This window comes from Epargyreus clarus, unplaced genomic scaffold, assembly GCF_041222505.1.
Source record: "Epargyreus clarus isolate Ecla_fem2 unplaced genomic scaffold, WU_Ecla_fem_2.2 ptg000034l, whole genome shotgun sequence".
NCBI classification, from domain to species: domain Eukaryota; kingdom Metazoa; phylum Arthropoda; class Insecta; order Lepidoptera; family Hesperiidae; genus Epargyreus; species Epargyreus clarus.
In genome coordinates this window covers 8,866,449-8,882,185 of record NW_027332239.1, presented here as the reverse complement: position 1 = coordinate 8,882,185, position 15,737 = coordinate 8,866,449, and the positions used below count along the sequence as shown (strand labels likewise).

At 38.3% G+C, this 15,737-nt stretch overlaps 1 protein-coding gene across 1 annotated transcript; it reads left to right on the top strand.

Annotated features, from left to right (window-relative positions):
• The first annotated feature begins 4,273 nt into the window (after positions 1-4,273).
• Positions 4,274-14,147, top strand: Nmdar2 (glutamate ionotropic receptor NMDA type subunit 2). The gene is made up of 16 exons (XM_073091425.1): positions 4,274-4,520; positions 7,196-7,582; positions 7,757-7,896; positions 7,979-8,194; positions 8,274-8,511; positions 8,643-8,956; positions 9,040-9,284; positions 9,374-9,575; positions 9,652-9,975; positions 10,051-10,328; positions 10,421-10,523; positions 11,055-11,203; positions 11,393-11,613; positions 11,936-12,036; positions 12,802-13,031; positions 13,798-14,147. Exons 2-16 carry the CDS (start codon positions 7,210-7,212, stop codon positions 13,832-13,834), a joined length of 3,171 nt encoding a protein of 1,056 aa, XP_072947526.1. The 5' UTR covers positions 4,274-4,520; positions 7,196-7,209; the 3' UTR covers positions 13,835-14,147.
• Positions 14,148-15,737: the final 1,590 nt, after the last annotated feature.

Sequence of the window (15,737 nt, the reverse complement as noted above, 5' to 3'; positions counted from 1 at the left end):
AATGACAAAAAACTTTTACTTTACTTCAGCAATGGCGGATCCAAGGCTTTTTTTAAGATTCCGTCCAAGCCTCCGGCCGTCTGCCATAGCACAGGGCTCTATCTCGTGAACCATAATATATAGACACTTGCTGAGGTACGTATTGTTGTGGTCGCTATAATAAAAAATAAAAGGTTGAAAATAAATATGAGATCTCCATAAAAGATCCGGTATTTCTCGACATTGAACTTTAATAAGTAGACAGTTCAAATATTTACAATGCGTTTATTTATATGGCTGCTATGATAACAGAATACTAGAAAATAACAAATAAATAAAAATTGAAATAAGGATCCCTCCGAGTGCAAGTTCGACGCGCATCTAACCATTGATGTTTTTATACTACAGAAGTAGCAAACGAGCACGCAGTCGACTAATGGTAAAAGACTACTGCCTCCTATGGACAATTGTAATCAATTCCAGATAAGATTAGTCTGTTACAGATGCGTTACCACCCTTTCTTTTTTTTGTTGACGTGGGAGAAACGTTCAAAAGGTACCCGGTGCCGTGGGAGCGACACGGAGTTATGTGGGATTCTTATCGCACTAGAACTCCCCCGATGATCGTCCTGTACGCCGCGTTGAAGACTCTGGGATCTTCAAAGGAACGCGACAGGCAACCTCTAAGCGTGTTGCTCCGTCGGGCTGGTGAACATAAAGCTCGCCACACCATCTGGTTGTACGACGGAATGCGGCTACAGATATTGTTGTCCTTCCCGGGGTAGCGTCTGATGAGTAAGTCACATGTCTCCCTTATAACACACTTTAAACTTAATACCACAAAGAGTTCTACCACCGAGATCGTTTGGGAACAATTCGACCTTACCGAGAGTAGGCTTATCTTCGAAAAAACATCTCTTAAAAATAAATATAAGTGTAAGGGTCGTCTAAAATTTAACCACCCCCTAAATCCCGAACGGTCGTGATCGTGATATACGTGAGTTTGTATTTTTAACGTTTATTTGGCCCTCTAGCCCCTCTATTGCGTCTGTCATTTAATATTATCTTTATACCGCCAGTGGTATATGGTAGGGGTGTGCTCTCAAAATGAGAAGAGTTAACACATCTTTAAGAACTTTTAAACAACTTCCAGGTCTGTAAATTGCGACGTTTTTCTTCACTTAAAGCAAGTAATAATTAATTTCTAATGACACTTACGCCGCTCACGGAGCTCCCTAAAATCAACCTTAGATAGGATTAGAGTCCTACCTGAGATCATACATATAGGTACATACGTTGCTACCTTTGAGGTTGTTTCATCGCGACATAAATGTATCTCCCTAACAAAACAACATCCTTTAAATCGAAATACATCAGCACTTCTATAACTACTATAACTCAGAAATATGATGGCATATAGTACCAATAGTATTTACTCTCATATAACTGTGCAGTATATTCGCGTATTAGCGTATATTCACCAAACTTTACAGCGTTTACAGAAAATCCCGATGACATGGTTTGCAGAATTATGTATAATCTCTTGATCAACTCTTCATCAATACCTGTGATTTGTGCAGAACATTGATAGTTTTGGAAGAATCTCTTTGCTGTATTTATGTCATTGCTGTTTCCAGAACCTTGACGATGTTAATCAATGCGTAAACCAAGCAATTCCCGAAAACCAGTTTGAACATGCTTCTTTTTTTCTTCTTTTATCTTTTTTTTCTCTGGAGTCGATGCAGTCCACTTTTCAAATCCTGGTTATAAGAAATATCATTTCCATACACTTTATCCATGCATGTAAGTCCGTATTTAAACGCATCTTAGTTTTCAATTCTTGCAGTTACTTTTGTTAGATCGTTCATCTATCTAGGAGTTGCTCCACAAACAGTTCTCACACCAATATTGGTTATGATTGCCACAATAGATAAGAACTATGCGATATATTTTTAACATACATGTGGTTAAAAATAATTACCGCAAAAAAAATATCAGGTAAGAATATTTTTCGGCCGACATTTTTGCTTTTAGCTCAAAATGGCGCAGTAATTACACAGGTTTTTTTAATTTCCCTGTATTTCTGAATAGGTAAGGTATCTTAAAATGTCATTAACTTAACATTGGCAGTCATCGGTAACAAGGAAACCTCAATTTGAAAATTAAAAAGACGGAACATTTCCTTAGTAATTTAAAAATTAAATAAAAAAAAAAATAATTTAATAAAAAAATTAAAAAAAATCCTCATTAAAACATAATGTAGTTGTAAACTAGAGATCTTGGGCAATCCAAAAATGTATAATACTTATATAGAACTTAGAACATACAAAACATCTTAAGTTGAACTTCCATAATGAGAAGTCTAGTTAATATGAAATTATCAAAGTCTAAAGTTTGGGTGTAATTTTAGTACTTAAAACTTTTTTAATTTGTTTTTACTGGTATATCGGATAGCTCTATCATTTAAGAATGTAAAACTATCAAAACGTCTTTAGTAACACTTTTGTCCCAACCATTTATGAGATGGAAAATGCCGTTTGGTCCCATAGTGCGTCGTCACAATTCATACATACATTTAAATGTATGCTGAACGTTTGACTTAGACTGTATTTATAGGTTTGCAAACTCTTGTAGCTTAGCGTTGATGTGGACGCGGCCTAAAATCACCTCATAATTATTATGACTTTAAAATCCGTTACACCGTTTAGGCTGTAGAGCGTCCCAAGAAATTGGACTTAAGTTCATACTCTACAAAAAAATTACTTTCCTCCTGGGGCAGTCTGATAAACACTCACAAGTGTCGCTAGGGTGAACACGGCTTAAACAATATAATAGCACGTTCTCTGCCGACAATAGTAAGGGCTTTTGACGCTTTGCCGCGAGGCTGTATAAAGACAATTTAAAACTTGCTTTAGACAGAAGAGTTCGTCTCATTGTTGGGCTTAAATTCACTTCTGGAGCTGCATTTTAAAAAAACCTTATTAGGTAGGCTTTTTCGTGATCTAGATTCAGTCAGCAAATTGAGTATTTAACAACAGTATGGTTCTGGTGTAATACTAAGCAGAAAAACTAAGATCAAATTAAAATAATAAGAAATTACGTGCCACCAGAAGTGTGACGTGTGCGCTGCTGTACAATGGACACGTACAACATCTAGAATCAAAACAGAGTCCGAGCCGGCAAACTAGGAGTAGAAGACGAGCATGCAGGTTATCTGATCGTAAGTGGCCACTGCCACCCATGAACAGCTGTAATCAACCCGCCGCTATCCATGGCTGAAATGCCTCGCAAAAGTATGTCTCCATTTTTTATAATTTAGGAGTAGCAAACGAGCAAGCAGTCCACCTGATAGTAAGTGGCTACTGCCGCTCATGGACATCTCTAATCAACCCCAGGTAGCATTAGATATTCCTACCTGAGGTCGAGCACAGATGCGCCACTACCCTTGAAGACTAAGCTGGAACACCTCGGAAAAGTATGTCTCCCTTACCACACCTTTCAAACCAGAATACAGCAACGCTTAACGCTGCAGTTAGAGGCAGAAACAGGTTTGGCGGTGGTGCTATTATACAGTACTACCCCGTTCTTACGCGATAAGTAGGACCGAACAATAACTGCGTAAGATTGGATAGGATTTTGCATATTCCTAAATAACATCATAAGATATGATTTTGTAAGTAACTATGCGTTTACTCTCCGCATTTGTTGCGCGAACATTTACATTAATTGACCAAGTGGGAGCAGTAAATCTATAATCAACAATCGAGAGTTGTAGGTCGCCCAAATAAAAGGCGAATAGACAGGATTTTAATAACTCGTGTAACTTAGTGTTTGCGTAAGTCGAGGCCTTGCTGTATTAGTTATGTACATAACATGATCGTTATGTGATGAAGGTATGTAGGTGGTTCTACAGATATGTCTGGGCATCTGCCCAGGTTGATATGATGTGAGTGATACCATATAGTAAAACCTAACGCAAACAAGGACGATACCTATTATTTATTTATGAGATACCTAATTGCCTAGTACTTGTTAGTGAAACTACGATTCGAGATAAACGCAACCGTCTTATTAGACGAACGAACCCGTCTCTACAAACTTAAGTTATAATAAGATAGTAACAATAAATAGCATTTGTACACTTACTATAAAAGTATCTTATTCTTATTAGGGAGCTAGAGAGCTTTGTCGAAGTTTAGACATTATGTAACAGGAGGCGTGAAGATTGTAACGTAAGTGGTTGACGCAGGCGCGATCCTCCTCAGCGTGCAGGGATGAGGGATGAGGGTGCGTCAGTCGGCGCTCGGCGACCGGAGGTGCTTCGCGCTCTGCGCCGCGCCCCTTACCGCCGAAGCGTGGCTCGGGGCGTGGCGCTTACGTAAACACGCGTGGTGTTAGATCGCGCTGCCGGCGACCACGCCACTGTCCGTCCTAGAACGACCCCATGTCGGCCCGTCACCTACTCAATTTATGTGGATAGCTCAAAGCACGCGGCCGTGCCGCCGCTGGCACTGCCACCATCGCGGTGCGTCGCGCTTATAGGTATCTATAACAACATATTAGTTAATCTACTGCCTTATTTTTTTAATTCGTTTGCATATGTATATATAACCTAAAATTACAACAAATTCGGCAAAACTTAACACATGATGGGAAGCCATCTTTAATAAAAAATATGAATTGAAGTTTACTGAAGATAGATGTCTCCACTATCCTAGCAAGGTTTCGTAATATGCATAGAATATTATGTTCGGGATAAAAAATTGATGAAGGTAAGTGGAAATTTATATAAATAATCAAGTTAAGCACAGCTGTGCCTACATATTATGTAAAATATTGTAAACAATTATGATGTTTGGGTATTTATCATTTAAATTTTGATTAGATAACAGTGTTTTTCATTATTTACTATATTTATATACTAACGCGTTAAAAATTTTAATACAAATATAGCCGCCTTTTTTTAACTCTATTTCTATCTATTCTACTCTATTTATTTTTTTAATTTGAATATCTACAACTACAACAACAAGTCACTTTATTAAACTATAACAAAATTTTATTGCAAACGAAAGGTATCGGTAAGGATATAAAAATTGTAGAAATTTTTATCATCCCTAAACTTTGGGTGGAGCTCTTTTAAACTTATTTTTTTATTATAGGATATTTTTATTTACGTTATTTGTTTTATTTAATACTGTGCTACATACTGTGCTATTTGTATATTCTTATAAGTATAATTTATAAACATTGAAGTAATTAGGCCGTGTCATAGAGTTATTATAAATAGACATATACATATTTCTATCATTTTGATTTATTTTATTTGTCCTTCAATATTACGGTTGGGAATAATCTGCTCTCAACATTAGCGTGAAAACCTATGGCTAGCATTGTATTACTAGTCATTGTTCTGAGCATTGTATGATTTTATAGTAATTGGTTTTGTTAACTATATGGATATTTTATTTTATTGAGCAAATTATAGAGCTACAGATTTAGGTTCGAGATCTGCAGCGTAAGATGTGTAAATTCATGCCACAAATTTAAGTCGTAGACATCCATATTTTACAATATATAGGTCTCCACAGGCTTTTCATTGAGTGATAGTTCGATCCGGCCGTTGATACACGATGCGGTATTGGCCGGTTGAAGTGTACATTCGGTATCGGCCGATAAAAGGTTGGATGGGCTACACGTTTGCTTTCAAACCATTAGATTAACAAACTATTGGCCGACTGCTAAAACTGTGTGGTGCTAGTGACTAGTCTAGTGTCTAGTGACGTCGTCGACGTCGTCACTAGACTAGTAGTCTAGTGAAGCGCGTACTTGCCGATTAAATAGTTGACTGCCGACTTTTGAGATATACCTATCGTGGTAATTCTCATTATATTGGTGTCAACTGTCTTCAAAATCTGCTTAGCAACTGAGAATTCCTTAAGGACCAGTTGTCCGCCTGTTGTCTAGTTGCTGCATTCACTTGTTCAGTTAGCTCAAAACGTGCGCAAGCAAGACTATCTGATCAAATGTTCACCCGATAAGAAGGTCTTAATCTTAATGACTTATTTAAGCGCATTTATTTGTTATTAACTACATAATTTTGCATACAATACAGCATCGTAGTTAAATTCAAAAACATGTCATAAATACCGAGATAATAATAGGCTAAAGATATTGTAGCTAAACAAGGTGATAATGGTAGGCTGTCACTAAACATATATTTTATGTTATTAGTGATCGAAGATTTTATGCAATATAAATTTACCTACTGCGAAGGCATGTTTTGAATGCAAAGCGAATAAAAGTAAAACAACAATTTAATAGAGCTTAGTGCGAGTCGAGCTCATGATTTCTACTTATTGTTTGTTTCCTTTTGAGTCACCTACGTACTTTTAAGCAGTCGGCTGTTTTTATTCTTAAGTATGTATAGTAGTTATGTTTCTACTATTTCATTAGAATTCGCCAATGTATTAATATTTGTTAAATGTTGCAATTATTAATGTGTTTATAGAGCAAAAACCAAAAACAAAACATATTTACATTTGGATTGGGCCACCCCCTTCAGGACCGAACTACCTACTTAGAAATATTAATATAATCTGATTTTCATTAAATGTTATGTAAACAGTAAACAGATAGTTTTTAAAGTTAACCATAAGTTTAACTATTATAAATTGAAACAACTGTTTTCATAGACCTCCCTCTTATACATATAACGCCGCGTAAGTACCTGCAGCAGACAAGTCAAGCTAATTTCATTAGTTTACTAACATTTGAAAACAAAATAAGTACTTATTGATCTATTTCATTAAAGAGCAACAATTAACCAAGAAAATTATTGTAAATGAAGAACATACTCAGACTAGTTAAGTATGTTTTTTTTCATACAGAAACAATAATTTTTGGGGGCACGGCCGTGCCCCTGCCAAGTCCAAAAAAAAGAAAAAAAAGTGGCATGGCCGTACCATTCTTTTTTAGAAGCAATTCAGGTCACTGTCGACCCCCTTTAACTTCGTTGTAAGTAAAGCTAGATGCCTGAATTTTTAGGTACTAATACTGTTTCTTCATGAAAGGAATAACGATGAGGTACGAGTATCTATCTTATTATCACTCGATACAAGTACAAGCTTAAGGTGTGGCGTATTATCTACTCGATTGAACCATGCTGGTTCTGCTTTTGTTCTTTCATCTTCCATTTCTTTATAAATTGTTTACAGCATCAGAAGTGGAGATGCAGGCACGAACTGCGCTGATGGCACTGGCCGCGCTGGGCGCGCTATCGGCGGCGGAGCGCGGTGGCGGTATCAAAGTGGGCGGTGGCGTTCTGGGGAGTGGATCTCGCGACGGTGCCCGGGGCGCCGGGGTGCGTCTCGGCGTGGACGGACTGCGGCGCCCGCGCACCTCGCCCGCTCCCGCCGCCCCTCGCGCTCCGTCCGTCATCACGGCGGCTCTTGTCGTGCCACATAAGGCCTTCGGTGCACGCGACTACACCAGAGCCGAAAAGGCAGCTCTAGCTAAACTGCCGCGCAGACATCTCAAACTCTTCTCATACGTGCGCCTAAATATTACGCTTTCCATGCAGGGCCTCACACCTAGTCCTATGTGTAAGTGTGTAATAATAATCATATCCATGAACATTTCTTTATAGCTCGAACGACCGTCAACGAATGAGAAAATATGTCCTATTTTGATCTTAACTTACATACATACCTACCATATTTAATTTACATACTTCGTAAATGCTTACTAATATTACTAATCTTCTTAAATACTTTTAGCCATATTGGACTCGCTATGTAAAGATTTTTTAGCTGTCAATGTGTCTGCAATACTTTATCTTATGAATCATGAACAATATGGACGGTCTACTGCCTCTGCACAGTATTTCTTACAACTGGCCGGATATCTTGGCATTCCGGTAAGCTTTTATTACCATTTTCCTCGTATAATCCCCAATATAGCTCGCAATACGAATATTTATATTCTTTATGTTCATCTAGGTTATTGCGTGGAACGCGGATAATAGCGGACTGGAAAAAAGGGCGTCACATGCATCTCTTCGTCTTCAACTTGCTCCTACAATTGAACATCAAACTGCAGCAATGCTCTCAATACTAGAACGATACAAATGGCATCAGTTTAGCGTCATCACCTCAGCTATTGCTGGGCACGACGATTTTATACAGGCCGTAAGAGAGAGGGTCACTGCACTTCAAGTTCGTATCCATTATTAATTTCTTTCTTAAATTATTTGGACGTATTGCTCTATTATTTACAAATATGATTAATCTACAGGACCGATTCAAATTTACAATTTTAAATGCAATAGTTGTAAAAAAAGCAGCGGATCTAAATGAATTAGTGACGAGCGAAGCTCGTGTGATGTTGCTTTATGCGACGCGTGAGGAAGCTGCCGATATTCTCTCGTCTGCCGGAGACCTGCATCTGACCGGTGAAAACTTTGTTTGGATTGTTACACAGAGTGTGCTGGGCTCTATGCATCAACCCAACAAATTTCCAGTTGGCATGCTGGGTACGTATTTTGTTCATCAGTAAATTAATCACACATAAAAAACTGCAATAAATTATAATAATTACTTAGTGACTGTTAATTCGTGAAGATCTCTTACGACATTTTGTAAATGATTGTTGTTACATGCATAGGTGTACACTTCGATACGTCCAGTACGTCATTAATCAACGAAATTGCGACAGCTGTGAAAGTATTCGCATATGGCGTGGAGTCGTATATCTCTGAGGCAGAGTACTTCAGGTATCCATTGGGAACGAGATTATCTTGCAGCGGCGTTGGTACAGGCGAAGCTAGATGGTCAACGGGAGAACGTTTTTATCGTCATCTACGGAACGTCAGCGTAGATGGTGAACCTGGAAAACAACGAATCGAATTTACACCTGATGGGGAGCTCAGAGCTGCAGAATTAAAAATTATGAACCTGAGACCAACATTAGGCGAACAAGTAAATATTTGCCAATACGTTATTAATAATACGTACGTATAAATATTTCTTGGACATTTTGTATTTGTCTTTTATGATTTTAGGTAGTTTGGGAAGAAGTTGGAACGTGGAACTCTTATCCAAAAGAACGTTTAGTAATAAAAGACATAGTGTGGCCAGGAGGTTTGCATACACCACCGCAAGGAGTTCCTGAAAAATTTCATATGCGGATAACGTTTTTGGAGGAACCGCCATATATTAATTTGGCACCACCAGACCCCGTCAGCGGCCGATGCTCCTTAGATCGGGGTGTCATTTGCCGGGTGGCACCAGAAACAGAAGTAGCAGGGTATGTATTATGTGATAACAATGTAAAAATATTGTTTTCATAAAGATATTAACTTCTTCATAAAAAATAACTCGAGAGGTTTATTTTAGGTTAGAGGCAGGAACCGCTCACAGGAATAGTTCACTGTATCAGTGTTGTAGTGGCTTCTGCATCGACTTGTTGCAACAGTTAGCTGAACAACTCGGTTTTACGTACGAGCTTGTCCGAGTCGAGGATGGTAGATGGGGTACATTGCACAACGGCAAATGGAATGGTCTAATCGCAGATCTTGTGAATAAAAAGACGGATATGGTAATGTTATTATAGCTTTAGATCGAATTATGTGAAATATTTCATGAAATGCATGAAATACTTCTGATTTTTGCAGGTTTTAACATCTTTAATAATAAATTCAGACCGCGAAGCAGTTGTGGATTTTAGTGTACCATTTATGGAAACTGGTGTCGCAATTGTTGTCGCTAAAAGGACTGGTATCATCTCTCCTACTGCTTTTCTCGAACCCTTCGACACTGCTTCATGGATGCTCGTAGGCGCTGTGGCTATACAAGCGGCTACATTTTCGATTTTCTTCTTCGAATGGTTATCACCGAGTGGATTTGATTGCTCAACGGGCCAAAACTCAAAACGAATGCCCCAAAACAGGTTTTCTCTTTGCCGAACTTACTGGATTGTTTGGGCTGTACTTTTTCAGGTAAATTACCTTGTTATTTTCAACATTATATTTGTACTATTAGATATTACGTACTCAAATATATATTTCCAACAGGCGTCTGTTCACGTGGATTCCCCACGAGGGTTTACTGCTCGGTTCATGACCAACATGTGGGCTATGTTTGCTGTGGTGTTTCTGGCTATATACACCGCTAACCTCGCTGCATTCATGATCACTCGAGAAGAGTTTCACGAACTCAGCGGCTTAGACGACCCGCGAATAGCAAGACCTTTGTCTCAACGTCCACCGCTCAAATTTGGGACCGTGCCATGGTCTCATACGGACGCAACTCTTGCTAAATATTTTTCAGAACCACATGCCTATATGGTTCGGTAAGTTACAAAGCTATTTATATAAACAATACATAATCTGCTTTTATACGTGTTATATTAATAAATATACTCGTACTCGTTTTTGTTTGCAGATATAATCGTAGTACTGTCGGTGCAGGGGTAACAAGTGTACTCACAGGAGAGCTTGACGCTTTTATCTACGACGGTACAGTGTTAGACTACTTAGTGTCACAAGTAAGTATACATTTTATTTAGTACATACTTAGTTAATTAGTATTCAAATAACGTTGTACAAAAGAATTGCGACTCAAAAATGTCGAGGCGAAACAAAAGTTTCACACGCGCAGAGCTAACACAGAATTAAGTTTTCAGTTATATGTATTGGAATTTCTGAACAGATAACTTTACAATTTTAAGATCTGATTATTTTAATAGGAGAGAGCGTCGAGCTATACCCTATTTAATTAATTTAATTTTAACTTTATAGAAGAGTGATACGTATATCATCAAATATCTTGAAATCTGCTATGAATCTGCTATGAATTCTGCTATTTTGATTGATTAAATACATAGACGCTCTTTTTAATGTATTAATTCATATATAGATATGAATTAATACATTAAAAAGAGCGTCTATTACTATGAAAACTGTTGCAGTGTTTGTGATCTTTGTGAGTAGTGTAGTATATAGATACTACACTACTTGAGATCACAAACACTGCAACAGTTTTCATAGTTTTTTACAGTTATTTATTTGTTTTACAGGATGAAGACTGCCGACTACTAACAGTAGGCTCGTGGTATGCAATGTCCGGTTACGGATTAGCATTTACACGAAACTCCAAATACCTCAGTATGTTCAACAAAAGGCTACTTGACCTACGCTCAAACGGAGATCTAGAGCGTTTACGAAGGTATCATTTTTAATAATTAGAGTATCGAAGTAGAATGTGAAATATGAATCAAATAAACATTTGTTTTATGTTGTTGCTGTTTTGTATGGGTGAGCCGAGAGCTTGACATCATTATTTTAGTACGTACAGTGTAATTCGCAGAAAATTGGCTTAAACAATAATGTAGAGTTGTACTGGCTTATTTCTCAGATACTGGATGACAGGCACGTGCAAGCCGAACAAGCAAGAGCACAAGTCATCCGATCCGCTCGCGCTGGAGCAGTTTCTGTCGGCGTTCCTGCTGCTCATGGCGGGTATCCTGCTGGCGGCGCTACTGCTTCTTCTGGAGCACGTGTACTTCCGCTACCTGCGGGAACACCTCGCCGCTTCCAGTGCGGGCTCCTGTTGCGCTCTGGTCTCCTTGTCAATGGGTAAATGTTACTTGGTTGAAGGTAATACCTAGAACCCTTGTTCGTTCGACTCTGTGGGCAGTTCCGCCACACTTACTCCATTTTTACGTGAGTACGTAGTACGAAAAAGTAACGTTTCAGAAACTTTTACTTAGTATTATATGATAGAGTTTATCACAGGTGTTTATCATTTCTAAATTGTTTTTTAGGCTTTACTTAGCCTAAACAATGTTTACAATTGCGGTGCACGCGGACTAAGAAAAGAGAAACAACTTTAAATATATTTATATCTACTTAATTATAAGAAAAAGATATAAAATGTAACAATATTATATTTCCATAGGTCAATCTCTTAGCTTCCATGGCGCTGTCGTGGAAGCGGCGGCGCGGGGCTTCGGCGCAGGCGGGCGGGGCCATTGCCGCTCCGCCGTCTGTGCAGCGCAGGTCTCTACTATAATCTATTCATTCAATTACATACATTTACAGTTATTATCCATGATCTGATACCTCGTTTAGCTTCTCGTCCCTGAGTAACTTACCGAACAATGAAGAGTGTGTACAGTGTAACCGCTGTGCAAGATTACAAGATTACAGGGCGTAAACCTTTGATTCGCACTGAATAACCTACACCCTGGCATCGTGGCGAATACATTTGAGTAGTTACACCCTTACACCCGAAATTGATGCTACTTTCATACTCACCAAGTAGGTACAAACTAACAGGCGCTAGTACAAGTCCGTAAATAATTTACTCGAGTGTGCCCGAACTAGGGATGTGCCGAGTCATCAACTCGCGTACTCGAATACTAATAAATGATACTCGAGTACCAGTGATACTCGAATACTGACGGTACTCGTACATTGATCCCAGTGTTATGTATTGCGCAAGTAACAACTTGTTTAATTTTATGTAGCGAGTGGCCCTTTTTTTTGGTCTTCATATAGTACTCGAGTACTTCATGCTAACTCGAGTACCTAGTGAAAACTCTGGACTCGAGTACTGATTCGATTCTTTTTTATATGAGTATAGGTACTAAAGTACTCGAATACCAATAATGGCCGACTGGGCACATCATTAATCCGAACACATTTATACCGATATTCGCAACGTTACTTTGCCATTATTCGCGGGCGTAGGGTTTTTCGATTCTCAACGCAAGGTTCGAGAGTATCCAAACGTTGCTTGAGAAACTTTTGCACACTCATCAGGTGTGGCGCGCGCGTCACGAGCGCGACGCGGCTATGGCGCGCGCGCGGCAGCTGGCGGCGGCGCTGGCGGCGCACGGGCTGCAGCCGCCGCCGCGGCGCCTGGCGTCGGCGGCCGCGCTGCTCGCCGGCGGGCTGGCGCACGACGCCACGCGCCCGCGCACGCTGCACGCGCCCGCCGACCTGCTGCCCGATCTCGACCGTCCACTCTCTTGCGGCGACCTACGCTCTAGGTGTGTACTGTTGGGGGTTTGATGTGGACTGTATTAAAAGCTTTGTTGATTTTGGAGGCAGAATCTTTTATTATTTACTCGGACACGTACAGGCTTAGTTATGGTGGCGAGCGGAAGAGAACCCGCGGTGGTGACACATGACCGCTATATTTACAATTTTGTTGGTGTTGCCAACATGTACGAAAGTATACTCCGCGCCAAACTGCTAGTCCGCGTATAGAAACGAGTCGCGTCGCAATAGCAAATTGTAGATATTAGCGGGATGAAGACAGCGCGGGTCCCTCCTGGCACCTGTCTGCTGTCCGCTCTCGCCCACGGGTACATAGCTTCGTTAGTGTGCCCTTACATTACGGAGTATAATATGCTAACTAAACCTGCGCGCAACAACTTTAGAGCGGACTAGCAGTTTAGCGCGGAGTATACAACAATGTGAATAACAGTCAAGTAACTGAATTTATGAAACTAAATTAATTTGTGTACCGTTACAAAATTGCTCGAGCTAACTCAACTTTTTCTTGTGTTACCTATCATCATTTTGCCACACCGACTTACTGTTTCGTTTAATGGTATAGGTATGTGCGAAAATACGTAATTATTCCAAGTTTATCAAAATTATTAGTAGATGTCCCAATTTAGCTTCTGCATAATTCGGTTTTTAAACATGTAACTCGAATAATAACAAAAGTAATCGAATAAATATTGATCTAACAGTCACTAAAATTTCTTACTGATATAATACTTACTTTAATATTTTTCATATTTACAGAGAGCGGACGCGAGTAGAAATGGAAACAGTGCTGTGAGGCGCGTATTGCGCCACCCTATTTCAATTCCTGAAGGCTGTTCTTACACCAAGTTATACAAGACGAAATTAGTTATACCTAATGTTAAAATACGGACAGATAAAAAAAACGTTGTAATTATTAAATAAATTATTCCAATTATTAAAACAGAGTGATGGACGTAGATAGCGAAGCGTTGTTGTGGGACGCGCGCGCGGCGCGGGCTGGGCGCTGGGCGTGCGTCCTCGTGTTGTCTACTACAATAAAATATATTTTTTGGACAATATTTATTCTCTTTTATATACCTTTAAGTTAGTAAATATATTTTGTCAGGTATCACTTAATATTATTTTGTTACTTTTAATTTTTAAATGATAAATTCTTTATGAACGTTTGGGATTTTGTAGAATTTTTTTACTACGGAAACAATAAAAGGTTACAATTTTACATGTATATAATACTCCCTTTAAACTGCACCCCTATAAGTTAAACGTAAAGATCGTAGATCGTAAAAAAACATTAAAATTTTTCAAATTACAGAACTTACATTTGGTAAGTATGCAATATAAGTAATTTAATTAACGATCATCAATCAGTCAGACATTAATAGGTATATTAATGTATGACTGGCATAACACTTATTGATCTCTGCAATTAATACAAAGCATAGTTATTTTTTATCATTCTATGCCTATATTGTTACAATATTACATAAAATATGCCAATTTTGAACACGGCATGAGTGGTATCACGAATTAACAATATGGCAGAAACGTACATTATAAGTACGTACTATAACGTATAAGTACGTACGTACGATCACACAAAGAGTGAAATTGCATACTATTAATTTGCAAATAAATATCATAATTCCTCTACCTGTACCCTTGGGATGAGTTTTCAATTGAAGACTCGATCTTTTATACAAATCTACATACAGCGCCTTTGGTAGTCGTTAAGGTACCTACTAAAAATGTCAATATTAATGCACGGTAATCGATCTTAGTTGAAAACATATACGCAGGGTACTGTTTCGATTCACTCTAAAACTACTCTTATGGTCTTTCGAGCCGGATCATCCGAAACTCAAAGTCAGGACATAGCTTAATTATTTAAGCGTAACAAAAAACATGGAATAGGAATGCATATAATACACTTTATTTTTAATATGTAGTATTAGGAAAGAAGATCTCTCTTCATAAAAAACCAAGATGAGTTAAAGTAATGCGTCCATTCGACATCTTATTTCCTATAGTTTACTATATTCTTTGTTTTCCCGCGCGAATCACAATCTTCATCTCCACCCTCATTGTTCTGAGTAGATGTGAGTAACTCAGATCTGACCCGATTCAAAGATTCAGCTCACTTATTATATGAGTTTGATCTGCAGATCAATTACCCAAACAGATCAGATAAATTCAGGTCGCGGCTCACGGCGTTTCGTGAATAGTGAATGTTAGTTATTCTTTGATTCATGTTATGCAATTTTAACTTTTAACTTTGGATATAGAGTTTAATATAAAAAAGTAAGTAGTGCGACATCTGTTGGGGTTTTGTGAATATCGCTTTAGATCAGTTAGATCATAGATGGCGCTTATTTTATATGTAATTTAATGAGAATTCGTTGTAGTTCTAGTTTTCACCATAAGAAGGCGTTTTTATTAAATTTATTGTTACTGTGAAATATCGATTGATCAATTTATTTACTTAGCAAAATAAATAAATCAGATTTATAATCGTCACAATATTATCTATATATCAATAACTTTCTAACTGCCTTTATTAACTAATAATAAAAAAAAAACATATTTTAATTCAACAATACTACAACATCGATAAAATAATAATAATTACAGATATTGCTTCTTTTACTTGACATTATTCAAAATATATAAGTCTCAAACTAATAAACTTGATTTACAAT